Below are 19,574 nucleotides of genomic sequence, written 5' to 3' on the forward strand. Positions count from 1 at the left end.
GTGGACAATTAAACAACTAACTGGAGGAGGTGGCTCCACAAATATCGCCATCCTCAATAATGGGGGAGCCCAGCACATCAGTGCGAAAGATAAGGCTGCAGCATTTGCAACAATCTTCAGCCAGAAGTGCCAAGTTGATCATCTCGGCCTCCTCCAGAAGTCCCCAGCATCACAGATGCCAGTCTTCAGCCAATTCGATTCACTCCGCGTGATATCGAGAAACGACTGAAGGCACTGGATACTGCAAAGGCTATGGGCCCTGACAACATTCCGGCAATAGTACTGTTGACCTGTGCTCCAGAACTTGCCACGCCCCTAGCCAAGCTGTTCCAGTACAGCTACAGCACTGGCATCTACCCTGCAATGTGGAAAATTGGCCAGGTATGTCCTGTACACAAAAAGCAGGACAAGTCCAAACCGGCCAATTACCGCCCCATCAGCCTACTCTCAATCATCAGTGAAGGGATGGAAGGTGTCATCAACAGTGCCATCAAGCAGCACTTGCTTGGCAATAACCTGTTCAGTGACGCTCAGTTTGGGTTCCGCCAGGGCAACTCAGCTCCTGACCTCATGATAGCCTTGGTTCAAACATGGACAAAAGAGCTGAACTCAAGAGGTGACAGTGACTGCCCCTGACATCAAGGCAGCATTTGACCAAGTATGGCATCAAGGAGCCCTAGCAAAACTGAGATCAATGGGAATCGGGGGAAAACTCCCCGCTGGTTGGAGTCATACCTAGCGCAAAGGAAGATGGTTGTGGTTGTTGGTCAAATATCTGTGCTCCAGGACCTCACTGCAGGAGTTCCTCAGGGTAGTGTCCTAGGCCCAATCATCTTCAGCTGTTTCATCAATGACCTTCCTTCAATCATAAGGTCAGAAGTGTGGATGTTCGCTGATGATTGCACAACGTTCAGAACCATTCGTGACTCCTCAGATACTGAAGCAGTCCGTGTAGAAATGCAACAAGACTTGGATAATATCCAGGCTTGGGCTGATAAGTGGCAATTAACATTCGCACCACACAACTGCCAAGCAATGACTATCTCCAACAAGAGAGAATATAACCATCTCCCCTTGACATTCAATGTCATTATCATCACTGAATCCCCCACTATCAACATCCGAAGGGCTACCATTGAGCAGAAACTGAACTGGAGTAGCCATATAAATACCATGGCTACAAGAGCAGGTCAGAGGCTAGGAATCCTGTGGCGAGTAACTCACCTCCTGAGTCCCCAAAGCCTGCCCACCATCTACAAAGCACAAATCAGGAATGTGATGGAACAGTCTCCACTTGCCTGGATGGGTGCAGCTCCAACAACACTCAAGAAGCTTCACACCATCCAGGACAAAGCAGCTCGCTTGATTGGCACCCCATCTACAAACATTCACTCCCTCCACCACCGACGCACAGTGGCAGCAGTGTGTACCATCAAGATGCACTGCAGCAACGCACCAAGGCTCCTTAGACAGCACCTTCCAAACCCTCGACCTCTACCAACTAGAAGGACAAGTGCAGCAAATGCATGGGAACACCACCACCTGCAAGTTCTCTTTCAAGTCACACACCATCCTGACTTGGAACTATATCACCGTTCCTTCACTGTCGCTGGGTCAAAATCCTAGAAATCCCTTCCTAACAGCACTGTTGGTGTACCTACCCAACATGGACTGCAGCGGTTCAAGAAGGCAGCTCACCACCACCTTCTCAAGGGCAATTAGGGATGGGCAATAAATGCTGGCCTGGCCAGCAACGCCCACATCCCATGAATGAATAAAAAAAAACCCGAACCGATCGAAGCAAAATAATAAAATACGTTCCAACCTTCACACACACGCACGCACAAACAAATAGACTACAGAGTGGGGAAGGATTGACTGGCCAAACCAGAGTCCAGAGAAGCAAAAGGGGCACACAGTCTGTGGAGGCCAGTGACTCACCCAGCCCCAGGCTGAACTCAGTGGTCACGCGACCCTCCCCCGATGGTCCCGAGGCCCCTGGCCCGAAGATGTGGACGGCTGACCTGGCAGCCCTCCAGGAGGCAGAAATGCAGAAGATTTCCTTCGAAGGGCTCTCTATGTTCTTTCTGGAATCTTTTCAAAACACTATAACTCCAACCTCAGGCAGCAGTGATACAAATGTGCACAATCTATATCAATGATTTGCATGTGGAGACCAATTGTAATATTTCCAAATTTGCTGATGACACAAAACTAGGTGGGAATGTAAGCTGAGAGGAGGATGCAAGGAAGCTTCAAGCAGACTTAGAAAGGCTAAGTGAATGGGCAAGAACAATGGTAAATGGAATATAATGTGAATAAGTGTGAAGTTATACACTTCGGTAGAAAAAACAGAAAGAGTATTTCTTAAATAGCAACAGGTTGGGAAGTGTTGATGTCCAAAGAGACCTGGGTCTCCTTGTTCATGAGTCACTAAAAGTTAGCATGCAGGTGCAACAATCATTAAGGAAGGCAAATGGTATGTTGGTCTTCATTGCAAGGGACTTGAGTTAGTGAAGTAAAGATGTCTTGCTGCAACTGTATAGAGCCTTGGTGAGACCGCACCTGGAGTAGTGTGTACAGTTTTGGTCTCTTTATCTAAAGGAAGGATATTTTTGCCATAGAGGGAGTGCAACGAGGGTTCACCAGACTAATCCCTGGGATGGTGGGATTGTTTTATGAGGAGAGATTAAGGAAACTGGGCCTGTATTCTCTCGACTTTCAAAGAATGAGAGGTAATCTCATTGAAACTTACAAAATTCTTACAGGGCATGACAGGGTGGATGCAGAGAGTGTTACGACTGAGGCGGGAGCAACTCAATTCAGTCCCATCACTCCATAGGTCGCAGCATAATAAAGTTTTCCCACTCAACCGGAAAAACAGCCAAATTACACACACCAGCAACCCCCAGAATAAAAGAGACCAAACCAGGTATCTTCAGACAACAACCAATTAACTATTTATTAAAAAATAATTCTTAAATGCTATTAAGATAAACCTATGTCTAAAGACCTTATAACTTCTTATTTAAACCTAACTCCCCCATTCTCACACATATACACTCAAAAATCAACGGTTTCTTTTTAAAAAAAGATGTTTTAAAAAATTAGTTGTTTCTTAAGAATAAATAACTGGGTTGTTAGTCTTTGTGGGTTACGTGCCTGATGGGTGAGGTATCCTAGTGTAAAAATAATCAAACGCCACTCAAAGTCTCCACGCGGATTTGATGGAACAGTCCTTCAATAGATAGGCATTCAAAGCACTTCGTCTGCAGCAGGCATCAGACAGTTCTTTAAACAAGGCGGCTAGCAACTGGTCCACTCAGGTTTTAAAACCGACAGTCTCTCAGTCGAAACTTCACTGTGACTTCCAGAAATCACAATCAGTCAAGAGAGATTCAATCTTGAAGCAAAGACTTCTTGGCTTGGAAGTAAAGAAAAGGAATCTTGCTATCTCCAGCAATACAAATGGTCGTTTTTCTCCTCCTTAGGCAATTAACACAGCCTGTAGCTCATTGTAGAATTTCTGCTGAGGCAAATAGACAGCTCTTTCCTCCAGTAAGCACATTTCGCTGGTGTCTCTCAAAACTGGTTTTAGCTGGTTTTTACAGTCAAATTGAAACATTATACCATGTGACATCCTCACTCTCCTGCTGTTGCCTAGCTAACAAATGCAGCTGTGGCACACTGTTCTCAGAAATCTAAAGCTTCCCTCTCTGTCTTAAAGGCACAGAGTTTCAAACAGAAGAAAAAAATAAATACAGTTCCATGAAAATAGTGTTATGAAAGTAATTCTGTTTATGTTAAGAACATTTTTTTTAAAGGAATTTATAGTTAAACTGAATAAATGTTGGACCAGTTTATTTTTTTTTAAAAAAAGAGCCATCAAGGGAGCACTGAAGGAACTGGATTGGCAACAATGTCACATGACTCAAGTTAAAGATAGAATAGAAACCCTGGTAACAGGCGCAGAGAAGTGACAAGCATCTCTTGATTGGACAAGCCCAGTAGCAGCATAGCGCCCCCTGCGATGGGCAGAAAACTCTCAAGCTTTTTGGCTGTGGGCCAGTGCGTGTTTTACCTTCTGTCGTGAGCAACCGATAAAATCAAGTCTGAAGTATAAAAAGGAGAGAAGACCTCAACCCAGTTCGATTTCCAGCAATTCTCTGAAGGATCCTGAGAAGTCCACTTTGTCAATTCATCTCATTTCCTGTCTTTGAAAAAAGCCTGCTAAATTACGTTTCAACGCTGCCTGAAAGCGGTTCTAAAAGATCTCAGTGACCTGTCTACATGTAGTCAGAAGTTAGACTGTTCTGGAACAACATATCTCATCTGTTGTTTTCTTCAAAGTAATCAGCCCAAGTTTTTTTTGTCTGTCTTAAAAATCCCTTTTTTTTCAATTAACCAGTGTATGTCCATGTGTGTGAAGGTATTAAGGTTAAAAAAAGGGAACTTTAAAATTTCGATGTGTGTTTATGTTCTACTTCATTACTAGTTAAGACTTGTTTCATAATAAACTGAATTTTATTGTTCATTAAAGAAACCTGGTTAGTGTGTTCTATTCTGGGAAAAATAGAGTATATGACTGACTGTATCGCTAAGTGGGAAAATTTAAAATAATATATGGTGACCTCTGGAGAAGTGGGACTAGAACAAACAGTGCACTCCTCCCACCTCGGTCGTAACAATAGGATGTTTCCGCTGGGTGGTGAGTTTAGAACCAGGGGACATCATCTCAGAATAAGGCAACGGTCATTTAAGACTGAGATGAGGAAGACTTTCTTCACAGAGGGTGGTGAATCTTTGGAATTCTCTACCCCAGAGGCTGTGGAAGCTTAGTCACCGAGCATGTTCAAGACAGAAATCGATAGATTTTTGGAGACTAATGACATCAAGGGATATGGAGCTTGCGCTGGAAAGTGGCGTTGAGATAGACAATTAGACATTGATCTAATTGAATGGTGGAGCAGGCTCGATGGGCTGAATGGCCCACTCCTGTTCCTAAGTAATTAGGCACAGTGAACATCGATCAGTGAACAGACTAACACAATCAAACATAGATCAAATAAACCATTGAACACTACAGTCTGCAGCAGGGGATATGCCTTGGTGGTCACGATCAGCAGAGTTCAAAGCTTGCAAGGCTTGAGTGGTTCATCTCCACCAGTTTAATATTCAGGTTTCCAGTTGGTGGATTAAAAATAAAATCATTCTTCGACATAGCACGTTTTCGTGATGTTATTCTAAAAATAAGATACTGGTCTGAATTAACAGAGATAAATCAAGATAAGACATTGTTGTTGCATAAGTAACATGTGTAGTTCTGATCATAACCATAATAAAATGTTAAGATTACAGGGGTACAAAGGCAAGCTACAATGATGATTCTGGGCAATTATGAATTAAAATCACAAGAAAACCTCAGGAAGCGAGTTTAGTTTCTTTGGAAATCTGGCAAATTTGAGATGACCTAATTGTAGTTCTCAAGGCATGAAAGGAATTGAGAAAGGCTGATCCCTGCAAACTATTCACTGTGAAGACTTCAAAAACACAAAAGTTGAAAAGCTAAAGTCAGAAACAAAAAAGGAAGATGGTTGGAACTTTTTTCTTTACGTGAAGGGCAACAGACGAAGCAAGCAACATAAATTCAGGCCTGGAGACAAGAGATTTGAAGAAAGTGGTGAGAAGGCAGGTAAAATGCTTGTTTTATTCTTCAAACTTCTGTAAAATAAAGCAACTTAATGATTATACAGCTTTAGAAACACAGCAGTTCACTTACATATACTGTGGTGCACCTGTTTTAATGTTTCCAATGGTGACCTTCACATCATCGTCATCACTGTCACTGTCACTGTCATCATCACCATTTTGTGAAGCCTAAAATACAAAGCCAATCCTTTTCAACCAATCAACACACCAGCAAACATTTAAAGTATCCTCTTTGATACTAAGTCAGAAGGATGATACCTTGATTAAATCTCTTCTTGGGGTCTCTTACGACACATTAGTTCAATATGGAATAGACAGATGTGACTGTAATTTTTTTTATTCATACATGTGATGTGGGCATCGCTGGCAAGTCCAGCATTTATCGTCCAACCCTAATTGCCCTCGAGAAGGGCGTGGTGAGCGCCTTCTTGAACCACTACAGTCCTTGTAGTGAAGGTACACCCACAGTGCTGTTAGGCAGGGAGTTCCAGGACACTGACCCAGCGACAGTGAAGGAATGGCAATATTTCTCCAAGTCAGGATAGCATGTGGCTTGGAGGAGAACTTGCAGGTGCTGGTGTTCCCATGCGCCTGCTGCCCTTGTTCTTCTAGGCAGTAGAGGTTATGGGCTTGGAAGGTGCTGTCGAAGGACCTTGGAGAGTTGCTGCAGTGCATCTTGTCGATGGCACACACTACAGCAACTGTGCATTGCTGGTGGTGGAGGCAGTGAAATTTTATGGTGGTGGATGGGGTGCCGATCAAGTGGGCTGCTTTGTCCTGGCACAATTGGCACAAATCAATTCAAAGTTTTAATGTTATTTTTCTTAGATATTAAAGGAACAGCTAAAGTATAGTTTCTAAGGCTTATGTAGATTGGGAAGAGGGTGAAGTGTGTTGGCACACTGGCAACTTGTTTAATTCATAGCCCAGACTGATGAGTTAAAACCCCTCATTTATGCTGTCTGGAGGGATCCTCCATGAAAAAGCCAGTGCTGTTTCAAACCAGTTCTTAGCTGGTTTGAGTTCACAATTCAGCTGCCTGTAATTTGGCAGATGGGGAGGTCACAAGGATGGCCACAGTCAAAAATGGAAACAATTTAGTGACAGCTGGGTGTGCACTTCTGGTGTGGGATTTAAGGCATATTGTTAAGGAACAATGGAAGAAACTTTATTTTTACATTTTCAGAAGCAGAAAACGTTCTATTTGAGCGACATTTCATCTTGCCAAGCACATTTATCCATACATTCAAAGTCCTTATTTTAAGGACTCCTCCTAAGAACCCAGAAAACATTGAACACAATCCTGGCCTCGCCCAAAGTCCCCTAATTTGCACTTTTTTAAACAAAAACACTGGCTAATGATCACATGTTGGATCCTTTGCTGATATTTTCCCTCCCTACTTCAGTGTGCTGTGGCTACTGCTGTCCTATTGGAGATCAGCTGACTCAGCATAAATGAAGAAAAAGCCTGAGGCTTTTCTTGTCTATATAATTCAGTACATGCTAGAACCACTAAGCTATTGATTGAGGAGCTTTAATATATCCTTAACAATTGCCCCCAAGAAAATGAGTGAAAATTCTTCCTCTTATCCAGCTATTTTTGCTCTTCCCACTTAAGACACAGTTTCTCCCGTCCCATCCAGGTCAATCACTAAGCCTCTGCTGCTTCTGTGATATCCATTCAGAAGAACAGAAAGCCTTCCCTACCAAGAATTATTTCACACTGTCCTATATCAACTTGAACGATAAAATAACCCAGAGGTTTTAACACATAGTACCCCCTTGTGTCCTGGACTGGATATTTTTCTTTTGTACATGTAATTCTTCAATCACTCTGTAGGTGGTTCAAGCAAATACTTGGAGACGAAGCTTGACACAAATCATTAAGCTTCTTTATTTCACAGCAAGTGAATATACAGAGCAACAGTTACGATGATTCATTTAGTTTAATCTTATGTGATAGTCCAAAAATCATTAGCACACCATACTGCCACATCTCGCAGTCCAATTTCCCAGAGCCTTCTGCTAGCTGACCTACAGCACTTTTCAAAAAGCTCTGCTTACTGCCCGTGCCTTTTATCATTCAGTGTTTGAAGCTAGAAAGAGAGAAATTGGCTTTGTAGGCTCATAAGAGTGTATAGGTATAAGAAGGTGCAGAACAGCACATGGGCTCCCTCATCCTTCAACCTAACCATCTTCTATGATTAAAGTGGAGAAAGTGTCTTACAAATGGAGCCTGGCCAAAAGTAGCACTCCCAGTATAAAAGAAAAATGTACAATCCTAATCCGACCACTCCAGAGGTATACTCTGACAACATTTTAAATCAATTACACAGAACATGCAGGAAATATTAAAATATTTCATTTCTTTTAATTGAAACTTTACCCAAGTAAATAAGGAACAGCAAACCAATGCTGGGAAAACCATTCTGAAACTTACACCCTCAGCCATTTCCAAATTGCTGTCTTTGAATTCTTGTGATGTCTCCTGCAGCGTTGCTAAAGGGTCTTCTCCCCTGCACAAGCAAGTAGCCAAGTTAAATCTAAACAAAATGCAGAATGAAGCTAATTGCTAAATTTGATAGGCAATTTTAATACTGCAACATTATCTTAAGAGGGCTTACGTTATTTGCATTATTTAGTATTCACTATTAATGCATTAGTCTGTTAAAATGCTGATCTTCTCCCCTTTTGAAGTAATTAACTCAGGGAAGTCATAGTTGCACAGAAACTGGCAGTAACTCTACTACTTTATTCAAGTAGCCTTTACCGATGTTAATCAATAAGTCATTTGACTACAGTTCTTCTTTAAGGTTAGTTCCCAAATTTCAGTTAAAAATTATGAATTCTCTGAAATAAATGCTCTTTCATAAACATATCCCTAGCTGGCATAATTCTAAAGAGAAAGCACAAAACAGATGCTTCCCATTAAGTTTCTGGGTAGGGTTTACAGGGATACAGTACAATGTGGCAGGTCGGATGCAGAATTGGCTCGGAGAGGAAACAAAGGGTAGTAGTCGACAGATGTTTTTGCGAATGGAAAGCTGTTTCCAGTGGCATTCCACAGGGCTCAGTGTTGGGTCCTAGCTGTTTGTGGTATATATTAATGCTTTGAACTTAAATATGGGAGGCATGATTTGGAAATTTGCTGATGACACAAAAATTGGCCGTGTAGTTAATAGTGGATGATAGCCGTAGACTCCAGAATGATATCAATGGTTTGGCTGAGAGGGCTGAAAAGTGGCAAATGGAATTCAATCCAGGGAAGTGTGAGGTAATGCATTTGGGAAGGGCAAATAAAGCGAGGGAATACACAATAAACAGGAGGATATTGAGAGGGGTCGAAGAAGTGAGACACCTTGGAGTTCATGTCCACAGGTCCCTGAAGGTGGCAGGACAGGTAGATAGAATGAAGAAGATTTCTTTCCTTTATTGGCCGAGGTATAGAATACAATAGCAGGGATGTGATGCTGGAACTGTATAAAACGCTGGTTAGGCCACAGCTGGAGTATTGCATACAGTTCTGGTCATCACATTACAGAAAGGACATAATTGCTCTGGAGAAAGTACAGAGGAGATTTACAAGAATGTTGCCAGGGCTCAAAAGTTGCAGCAATGAGGAAAGATTGGATAGGTTAGGGCTGTTTTCCCTGGAACAGAGGAGGCTGAGGGGAGACTTAACGAAGGTGTACAAAATTATGAGGGGCCTAGATAGAGTGGACAGGAAGGACCTGTTTCCTCTGGTGGGGAGGTCATTTACCAGGGGACACAGATTTAAGGTGATTGGTAGAAGGATTAGAGGGGACATGAGGAAAAACTTTTTCACCCAGAGCGTGGTGGGTGTCTGGAATTCACTGCCAGAAATGGTGCTGGGGCAAGAAACCCTCAATTCTTTTAAAAGGTACATGGACCTGTACCTGAAGTGCTGTAACCTGCAAGGCTATGGACCAGGTGCTGGAAGGTGGGATTAGATTGGGTGGCACGATGCGCTGAATGGCCTCCCTCTGTGTCGTAATTGTTCTATGATTCTATGGATTGTACATGGCACAGCTATGGAATTTGCTTCCAAATTTAAATCCTTTTTGGATGAAGGAATCTAAACAGTTGTTGGTAATCAGCAAAACCTTCTTTAAATTAGGAGAGAACATCAAGAGCAAAGAAGGTAACCTATCATATTCTGGGGCTCATAGAACAGGAGTGAAGAACACAAGGAATTTGAATGGGAAAGAGATATTTTTATGATGCAAGTTGTCTTAGTTTATTAAATAAATTTTGCGAACATAATGTTCAGCAGTTGCAGAAAGTAATTCTATTCATATTTGGTAGCCTACATGCGCTATAATTGTTACAATTAATTCCACTTGGCCTTGACAAAACAAGTTGTTCTGCAAATTGGAGTACAATGATTATGATGGTGAGGTAAGGTGAACTGGAAAAAATGAGCTAGTAACTGCTGACTCAATATTAGAATGCAATATCTTTTTTTTTAAATGTGGGATCCCAAAAATTAGTAGAAATTTGTGTGCATTGCTAGAACTGGTTTTCAAATCACAATTTCAGCAGCTTACTTGCATAGTTAAGAAACATCATAAGGTGCAATCTTTCCAGGATTCAAAGAACAAAGAAGAGGACCTCCAACTTGCAGATCGTGGCATTCAGTGGTTGAGAGGCCAAGTATCATGCATACTAAAGACTAGTGCAGCAATTCCGAGGCAGAATGTAGATTTGCAGAGATAAGAACCCCACTTGAATTCCTGTTGAAATAGGAAAGGAGTCCAAACTACCTAATGCAGTACTGTACGTTAAAATCCTGATTCTTACCCATCAACCAAAGCCACCTCCTCTTGTTTGCCAGGGTTTTCATCTGTAAACAAATAGAATAGTGTTATTTGTGGTCTCAATAGGCATGTAATAATTTCAAATTTAATGATCTGGAAAAATAGCCAACACTGTGACACAGTGCAACCTTTAGAGGAAAATCTGATAGGCTGGTTATACTACCACTGATGCAAAAACTTCGCAAGTGCAAAATAGTAAAATTCAAAGTACGTCTTTGGAGTCAAATTGGCATTTCAATTCCTGACCATACAGAATCAATGAGGTACAAACCCACCTCTAAAAGGTAACCTTTCACTGGTTGAGAATTGTACTGGTGTTATCTAGTGCAAAGTGAAGGTTAAAAAGCTCCCATGAATAACTTATGCATTTTTTTTGGCAAAACAGCCTAATGATAACACTGGTGGCTACCTTATTAAAAAAGTGTTTAGTGAAGGCAAAAGAGTGGACATTTTTTTTGTTAAAAAGAAAAAAGTCATTATTCTGCTCCAAAAGATATCTAATTCCTTGGTCACTCATGCTCAGTGCCTCGAGAAGACCAATATCAGTCTGTGCACATGAGTTATGGTATTCAACGGTGGAATACCATCATACCCCACAGCTGACACAAGCCATGAATTAATTTAAATCAGACACTTGTCAACAGAATCACTGAAGAGCTTATTTACTGGTAAAATACAGCATCACAATGAAAACATCAGCATTTCATTTATATGCCTCGCATATACATGACCTAGTAACCAAGGCACTTCACAGGTGCGATTATCAAACCAAATTTGACACTAAGCCACATATTAGGGCAGATGGCCAAAAGCTTGGTCTGAAGTAGGTTTAAAGGAGTGTCATAAAGGAGGATAGAGAGGTTTAGGAAGGGAATTCCAGAGCTTTGGTAGCTGAAGACATGGCAGCCAAAGGTGTAGCAACTAAAATCAGGGATGCTCAAGAGCCCAGAATTGGAGGGGCACAGAGATCTAAGAGGGTTGTGGGGCTAGTGGAGATTAAAGAGATGGGAAAGGAGGAAGCCATGAAGGGATTTGAAAACAAGGGTTAGGATTTTAAAATCAAAGCATTGCTTAACCAGGAGCCAATGTAGGTCAGCGAGCACAGGGATGATGGGTGAAACAAATATGATGAGAGTCAGGACGCGAGCAGCAGAATTTTGGATGACCTCAAGTTTACGGAGGGTAAAAAAAAAAGGGAGGCTGGCCAGGAATGCATTGCAATAGTCCAATATACAGGTAGCAAAAGGAACAGATAAGGGTTTCAGCAGGAATATATGCATACTAAAAGTGGAAGCGGCGTGCTGTAGACAGAGCTAAATGATCCCACAACCAACGGATCAGATGAAAGCTCTGCAGTCCTACTACATCCAGTCATGAATGGTGATGGAAAATTCAACAACTAACTGGAGGAGGAGGTTCCAAAAACATCCCCATCCTCAATGATAGGGGAGGCCAGTACATCAGTGCAAAAGAAAAGGCTGAAGCATTTGCAACAATCTATAGCCAGAGGTGTCAAGTAGATTATCCACCTCCGTCTTCTCCTGAGGTCCCCACCATCATAGATACTGGTCTTCAATTTGATTCACTCCATATGATATCAAGAAACGAATAAAGAAACTGGATGCAGCAAAGGCAATGGGCCCTGACAACATTCTGGCTGTAGGACTGAAGACTTGTGCTCCAAAGCTAGCCACACCCCTAGCCAAGCTGTTCCAGTACAGCTACAACACTGGCATATACCAGACAATGTGGAAAATTGCCCAGGTATATCCTGTCTACAAAAAGGACAAATCCAGTTACTGCCCCATCAGTCTTCTCTCAATCAGTAAAGCAACGGAAGGCGTTACTGACGGTACTATCAAGTAGCACTTACTCAGCAACAACCAGCTCACTGATTCTCAGTTTGGGTTCTGCCAGGGCCACTCAGCTCCAGACTTCATTACAGTACTGGTCCAAACGTAGACAAAAGAGCTGAATTCCAGAGGTGAGGCGAGAATGACTACCCTTGATTTCAAGGCAACATTTGACAGCGTGCGGCATCAAGGAGCCCTAAAAGAATTGAAGTCATGTGAAATCAGGGGGAAAACCCTCCATTGGTTACAGTCATACCTAGCACAAAGGAAGATGGTTGTGGTGGTTGGAGGCCAATCATCTCAGCCCCAGGAGATCACTGCAGGAGTTCCTTAGGGTAATGTCCTAAGCCCAACCATCTTCAGCTGCTTCCTCAATGACCTTCCCTCCATCACAAGGTCAGAAGTGGCAATGTTCACTGATGGGTGTACCATTTGTAACTCCTCAGATACTGATATGCAGCAAGACATGGACAGCATTCAGGTTTGGGCTGATAAGTGGCAAGTAACATGCGTGCCACACAAGTGCCAGGCAATGACCATCTCCAACAAGAGAGAACCTAACAATCTCTCCTTGACATTCAACTGCATCGCTGAATCCCCCAGCATCAACATCCCGGGAGTCACCACTGACCAGAAACTTAACTGGACCAGCCACATAAGTACTGTAGCTGCAAGAGCAGGTCAGAGGCTTCGAATTAAGAAACAAGCAGAGGCACCTCGGGGCGTATGTACACAAATCTTTGAAGGTGGCAAGGCAGGTTGATAAACCAGTTAATAAAGCATATCGGATCCTGGGCTTTATAAATAGGAGCATAGAATACAACAAGGAAGTCAGGAGAGATCTATATGAAACACTAGTTCAGCCTCAACTGAAGTATTGTGTCCAGTTTTGAGCGCCACTGTTTCGGAAGGATGTTAAGGAGTTAGAGAGGGTGCAGAAAAGATTCACGAGAATGGTTCCAGTGATGAGGAGCTTCAGTTATATGGATAGGCTGAAGAAGCTGGGACTGTTCTTCTTGGAGAAGGGATTTGATAGAGGTGTTCAAAATCATGAGGTCTGCACAAGATAGGGAAAAAACTGTTCCCACTAGGCAAAGGATCTAGAACTAGAGGACACCGATTTAAGGCGATTGGCAAAAGAAGCAACAGCGACATCAGGAAAAGCTTTTTTATGCAGCGACTTGTTAGGATCTGGAATGCACTGCCAGAAAGCGTGGTGGAGGCAGATTCAATGTAGGCCATCAAGAGAGAGCTGGATAATTATCTGAAAAGAAAAAAAATTGCAGGGCTACAGGGATCAGGTAGGGGAGTGGGACTGGGTGAGTTGCTCTTGCAGAGAGTGACATGGACATGATGGGCCAAATGACCTCCTCCTGTGTTGTAACCATTCTATGACTCCAAGTAACTCAAATCCTGACTCCCCAAAACCTGTCCACCATCTAAAAGGCAGGCACAAGTCAGTAGTGTGATGGAATACTCCCCATTTGCTGAGATGAATGCAGCTCCAAAACCACTGAGGAAGCGTGACACCATCCAAGAGAAAGCAGCTAGCTTGAACGGCACCCCATCCACCACTTTAAATGCTCACTCCCTCCACCACCAGCGCACATGGCAGCAATGTGTACCATCTACAAGATACACTACACCAACTTGTCAACGTTTCTTTAACAGCACCTTCCAAATCCACAACTTCTACCACCTAGCAGGAATGCATGGGAACACCACCATCTTCAAGTTCCCCTCCAAATCATACACCATCCTCACTTGGAACTATATTCCTTCACTGTCATTGTGTCAAATTCCTGGAACTTCTTCCCCAACAGCATCATGGGTGTACCTACACCACATGGACTGCAGCCGTTCAAGAAGGTGGATCACCACCACCTTCTCAAGGGCAATTAGGGATGGGCAATAAATATTAGCCTTGGCAGCAATGCTCACATCCCAAGAACAAAATTTTTTTTTTTTTTTTTAAAAGCTGAGGCGAGGCAGAGTTGGGCGAAGTTACGGAGGTGGAAATAGGTGGTCTTAGTGATGGCATAGGTATGTGGTCGGAAGCTCATCTTGGGGTTAAATATGACACCAAGGCTGCAGACAGTCTGATTCAGCCTCAGATAGTGACCAGGAAGAGGGATGGAGTCAGTGGCTAGCGAATGGAGTTTGTGGCAGGGATTGAAGATGATGGCTTTGTCTTCCCAATATTTAGTTGGAGGAAATTTCTGCTCATATAGTACTGGATGTTGGCTAAGCAGTATGACAATTTAGAGACTGTGAAGGAGTCGAGAGAGGTGGTAGTGAGGCAAACACATGGAAACTGACGCTGTGTTTTCAGATGTCAATGCCGAGGGACAGCATGTAGATGAGAAATAGAAGGGGGCTAAGGATAGATCCTTGCGGGACACAAGAAGCAACGGTGCAATAGCATGAAAAGAAGTCATTGCAGGTGATTCTGTGACTACAACTCGATAGATAAGAATGGAACCAGGCAAGTGCAGCCCCACCCAACCAGACAAAAGTGAGAGGCATTGGAGCAGGATAGTGTGGTCAACCATGTCAAAGATTCCAGGCAGGTTGAGAAAGACAAGGAGGGATAATTTACCTTTGTCACAGTCATTTGGTGACTTTGATAAGGGCTGTTTCAGTACTGTGGTAGGAGTGGAAACCTGCTTGGAGGAATGCAAACATGAAGTTCTGGGAAAGATGGGCATGGATTTGGGAGGAAACAACACGTTCAAGGACTTTGCAGAGGAAAGGGAGGTTGGAGTTGAGCTGAAGTTTGCAAGTATGGTGGGGTCAACGGTTGTCTTTTCTAACAGCAGATTTGAAGGAGAGGGGACCAGTACCTGAAAGGACAGAACCATCAACAATATCAACTAACATGAGAGCCAGGATGGAAAGTTAGGTGGTCAGCTGTTTAGTGGAAGTTAGGCTGAGGGAGCAGGTCTGTCTCATGGACAAGATGAGCTTGGAGAGGAGCACTAAAGAAATTAAAGACGCAGGTTCAAGGTTAGCGCGGGGAGAACCTTTGAGGAAGTTTGGTCTAACACTTCACCGCCGTCGGCCAGCTGGGTGGGACTGCACCAGCCTGCTTCCATTCTTAGCTATGCAAAGGTTTTCTCTTCCCACTCCCGCATCATTACCTTTGGTGTCCCCCAATAGCGCTCTATGTGGTCCAGCCGGATCTAGCAGTGAATAACTAAACCAGTTAGCTGCCAAAACTGTTCAAGTCTGCATCCTTTGGACTGAAGGGAGCAGAGATCAGGGCCATACCAAGCGGAATGGCCAGGGTGAAAGAGAGTAATGGCTTTAATGGGGATTAGGGCATTTAAGGTGGAGACACGGGTGTGGTTGAGCAGATCGATAGCTGCAGAAATGTTCTGGTGAGCTGAGGGCCAAAAGAGTTGGGATTTTGAGAGAGCAGTTGGAAATGAATTGGGAGAGTGTTTTTTTCCAGGGGCGGATAGAGGAGGTAGGGTTGGGACGTGGAAGGTGGATGTGGGTGGAGAATGACTCAAGGAAGTGATCAGGAATGGCCTTATCTGTGATCAACACAATGGGCTTAAGGAGGCCACAAGAGATGGCAAGATGAAGGGGGCGTAAATGCATGTTGGGGACGTTATATGGTAGAAGAGATTAAGGGAGGAAGGGAGGGGAGTGAACTCAGGGGAGAGAGAGAGAGACGATGAATTGAGATGGAGGTTGAAATCGCTGAGGATGGGAAATCACTCCGTACGGAGGCTGAGGGAGGAAAGCAGTGAAGATGTTTCGGTGAGAAAGTTTTTAAATGGTACTCGGATAAGCTGTAGAGAATGAGGATTTCAAATGAGAGAGAGGGCTCAAAACAGAAAATGTCAGGAGCAGGAGGACAGACCCATGCGATAAGGTGACAAGGGCCACACTAAAGGCCTGCTACCCGACCCGAACCCGATGGGTCGGGTCGGGTTGCACTTCCGGGGCCGGCATTCGGGGTCGGGTTGGGTCAGACATACTCTATCACAGGTAAGTGGCTCCACTGTTAATGTAATTTTTTGACTTGAAAGGTGTTTTTTTTTTTTAGTTATTTTAAGCTTGTGCAGATCAGCAACAAAGTGAAAAACGGAAGGTAAGTTAACTGATGGTCGGGTCAGGTGCAGGAAAAAATGGAAGGACTCTGGCTCGGGTTGGATGTGGTCCTGTCGGGCTCGGGTCAGGTTTTTATTTTGCAGACCCAAGCAGGCCTTTAGGCCACACCACCACAACAATGGTGTGGGCGGAGCAAGCGATGTAAGGTATAGCCGGGCAGTAAGGCTTCATTTAGGGGGAAGGTACCATTATCCCTCAGCCAGGTTTCCGGCAAGGCCATGATGGCAATGCAATCATCCACAATAAGCTCATGGATGGCAAAGCTTGGTTCACAAGTGAACGAACATTCTGGAGGGAGATGCAGAGATAGCTAATCCGTTGGCAGAGTCCACAAGGTCAGCACTAGGACTGACGAGTTGAATGGGAAGGAGATTAGCAAGATTATCCCAAAGCAGGCACATTGGGCAATCTGGCTAAGAGGGTAGGATGGGGCAGTTGGGATTGCTGATAATAATGTGACGGAAACCCCGCATGCCAAATGGAAATATTAATTTCGTTGTGTAGAACTCTGCTTGAGACTTTTACTGAGATTGCTGCAAATAACTTTTTAAAAACAGAACAGCGAGCAGCCAAGATGGCCACACAAAATTTGCCCATGAGAAGCCAAAGGCCAATTAGAGGCAGAGGTGATTACCCAGTCTAGCCAGAACAATGAGGTGCTCTCTGATTAAGTTACCTAAAATGGTTTTGTCAACACGGTTGTCAAAAGCCATCAACACCCACTGACTGTGAAAGAGTCAAACTCCCCCCTACCAAGTATGTCTGAACAGCCTTGAATTTCAAAGATCATTCCAGAAGATGCTGTTTCAAACAAAGAGGTGGTCACATCACATGACTGCTTGTGTAACTCACGAGGTTGTGAACTGTGCCTCAGGAGGAGACTGTAACTGAAATCCAGCGAAGGAACATCTCCTCACTCCCTCTCTCCAGCAAAGATCCAGAGAAGCTTCAGCTGTAAACCTACAGCCCAGCATAGCCAACAACTAAGGGGACAAGGACAAAGCTCCTCTTCTGCCTTCTGGAACCTGAGAAGCAAGCCTGAACTGTGTGTGGTCCAGCAATAACTTCAGGACCACAACTTCAACTAAGGACTCTGGGACTAAACTTCAGTATTTAAATTCTATTTTTTATTAAGGACTCCATTCCAACCTCCCAACTGTTTTTTCCCCTCTGTAATCTATTTGTGCGTGTGTGTGCCTCTCATGTGAATGTGAGCGTGAATGCGTCGCTTATTTTAGCAATTTTAACCAGTTTAGAGTGATAAGGTTAATATACTTACATCTTTCTTGTTTAAACCCAAGAAAACCTGTCCGATCGGTTCTTTGGCAATAATATTAGAGGAACAGGAGCAAGTGCTCACTGAGGTAAGTTCAATCACTGTGTTAAAAAGGATAAACCCTGTTGCGGTCAAACCAGAGAAGGGGTGAAAGGGGAGCCAAGACCCCTTCCTCACCTGGTTGTAACAATAGGAAGGCAGCAATGAGTGTCTCAATGGGTACTTTGGAGGATGCCAAGAAAGGCACAGAGGGAAGCTATAGGCTTATGTAAGAGGGAGTCAAGCCTGGGATGGCGGCAAGAGAATAGGAAGGTCAGGAACTACTGAAGGGTTGGAGTAGGGATTTGGGAGGCAGAACATCCAAGAGGAGAGAAGTGAAAGGAGACAGGGATCTAGGAGGGATAGAAAAAAAGCAAAAAGGGGTAGAAAAAAATTTGGAAATAGAAGCAATGAGCTTGGATCTGGAGCCGCAGCCAAAAGTTGCCTGTGAATGGACACAGGGAAAACCCATGTTACACAGACCTGGTTATGTAGCAATTATTTGAATACATATAGAACCACAGAAGAATTACGGCACAGAAGGAGGCCATTCAGCCCATCATGTCCATGCCAGACGAAAAACCTAGCCGTCCAATCTAATCCCACCTACCAGCACCTGGTCCACAGCCTTGCAGGTTACAGCACTTCAGGTACATGTCCAGATACCTTTTAAAAGAATTGAGGGTTCCTGCCTCCACCACCGTTCCTGGCAGTGAATTCCAGACACCCTCCGAGTGAAAAAGTTTTTCCTCCTATCCCCTCTAATCCTTCTACCAATCACCTTGAATCTGTGTCCCCTGGTAAATGACCTCCCCACCAGGGGAAACAAGTCCATTCTGTCCACTCTATCTAGGCCCCTCATAATTTTGTACACCTCAATTAAGTCTCCCCTCAGCCACCTCATTTCCAGGGAAAACAACCCTAGCCTATTCAATCTTTCCTCATAGCTGCAATTTTCAAGCCCTGGCAACATTCTTGTAAATCTCCTCTGTACTCTCTCCAGAGCAATTATGTCCTTCCTGTAATGTGGTGACCAGAACTGTATGCAATACTCCAGCTGTGGCCTAACTAGCGTTTTATACAGTCCCAGCATCACATCCCTGCTTTTGTATTTTATACCTCGGTCAATAAAGGAAAGCAATCCATATGCCTTCTTTATCACTCCATCTACCTGTCCTGCTACCTTCAGGGGCATGTGAACATGCACTCCAAGGTGTCTCACTTCTTCTATCCCTGTCATTATCCTCCCGGTTATTGTGTATTCCCTCTCTTTATTTGCCCTCCTCAAATGCATTACCTCACACTTCTCTGGATTGAATTCCATTTTCCCGGCCACTCAACCAAACCACTGAAATCATTCTTGAGTCTACAGCTATCCTCTTCATTATTAACTAAACGGCCAATTTTTGTGGCATCAGCAAATTTCCCAATCATGCCTCCCACGTTTAAGTCCAAATCATTAATATATACCACAAACAGCAAAGGACCCAACGTTGAGCCCTGTGGAACACCACTGGAAACAGCTTTTCGCGAAAACATCCGTGGACTGCTACCCTTTATTTCCTGGCCCTGAACCAATTCTGCATCCAACCTGCCTCATTCCCCTGTATCCCATGGGCTTTCATTTTACTGACCAGTCTGCCATATGGGACCTTGTCAAATGCCTTACTAAAATCCATGTAGACTACATCCACCACACTACCCTAATCAATGCTCCCTGTTATTTGCTCACAAAAC

General features: G+C 43.7%; 1 protein-coding gene across 5 annotated transcripts in view; it reads right to left on the minus strand.

Moving 5' to 3' along the window:
* The window catches only part of LOC137377579 (pre-mRNA 3'-end-processing factor FIP1-like), a 74,113-nt gene that overhangs the window by 45,170 nt on the left and 9,369 nt on the right, over positions 1-19,574 (minus strand). For 3 of the 5 annotated variants that reach the window (XM_068047349.1, XM_068047350.1, XM_068047348.1), the window contains exons 2-4: positions 10,531-10,573; positions 8,150-8,252; positions 5,780-5,877 (exon numbers count right to left, since the gene is read on the minus strand). In XM_068047349.1, coding sequence (XP_067903450.1) covers positions 5,780-5,877; positions 8,150-8,252; positions 10,531-10,573 — 244 coding nt within the window. The remainder of the gene's footprint in view (positions 1-5,779; positions 5,878-8,149; positions 8,253-10,530; positions 10,574-19,574) is intronic. The other 2 variants (XM_068047352.1, XM_068047351.1) reach the window with 1 other exon arrangement.

This window comes from Heterodontus francisci, chromosome 15 (genome assembly GCF_036365525.1).
Source record: "Heterodontus francisci isolate sHetFra1 chromosome 15, sHetFra1.hap1, whole genome shotgun sequence".
NCBI lineage: Eukaryota > Metazoa > Chordata > Chondrichthyes > Heterodontiformes > Heterodontidae > Heterodontus > Heterodontus francisci.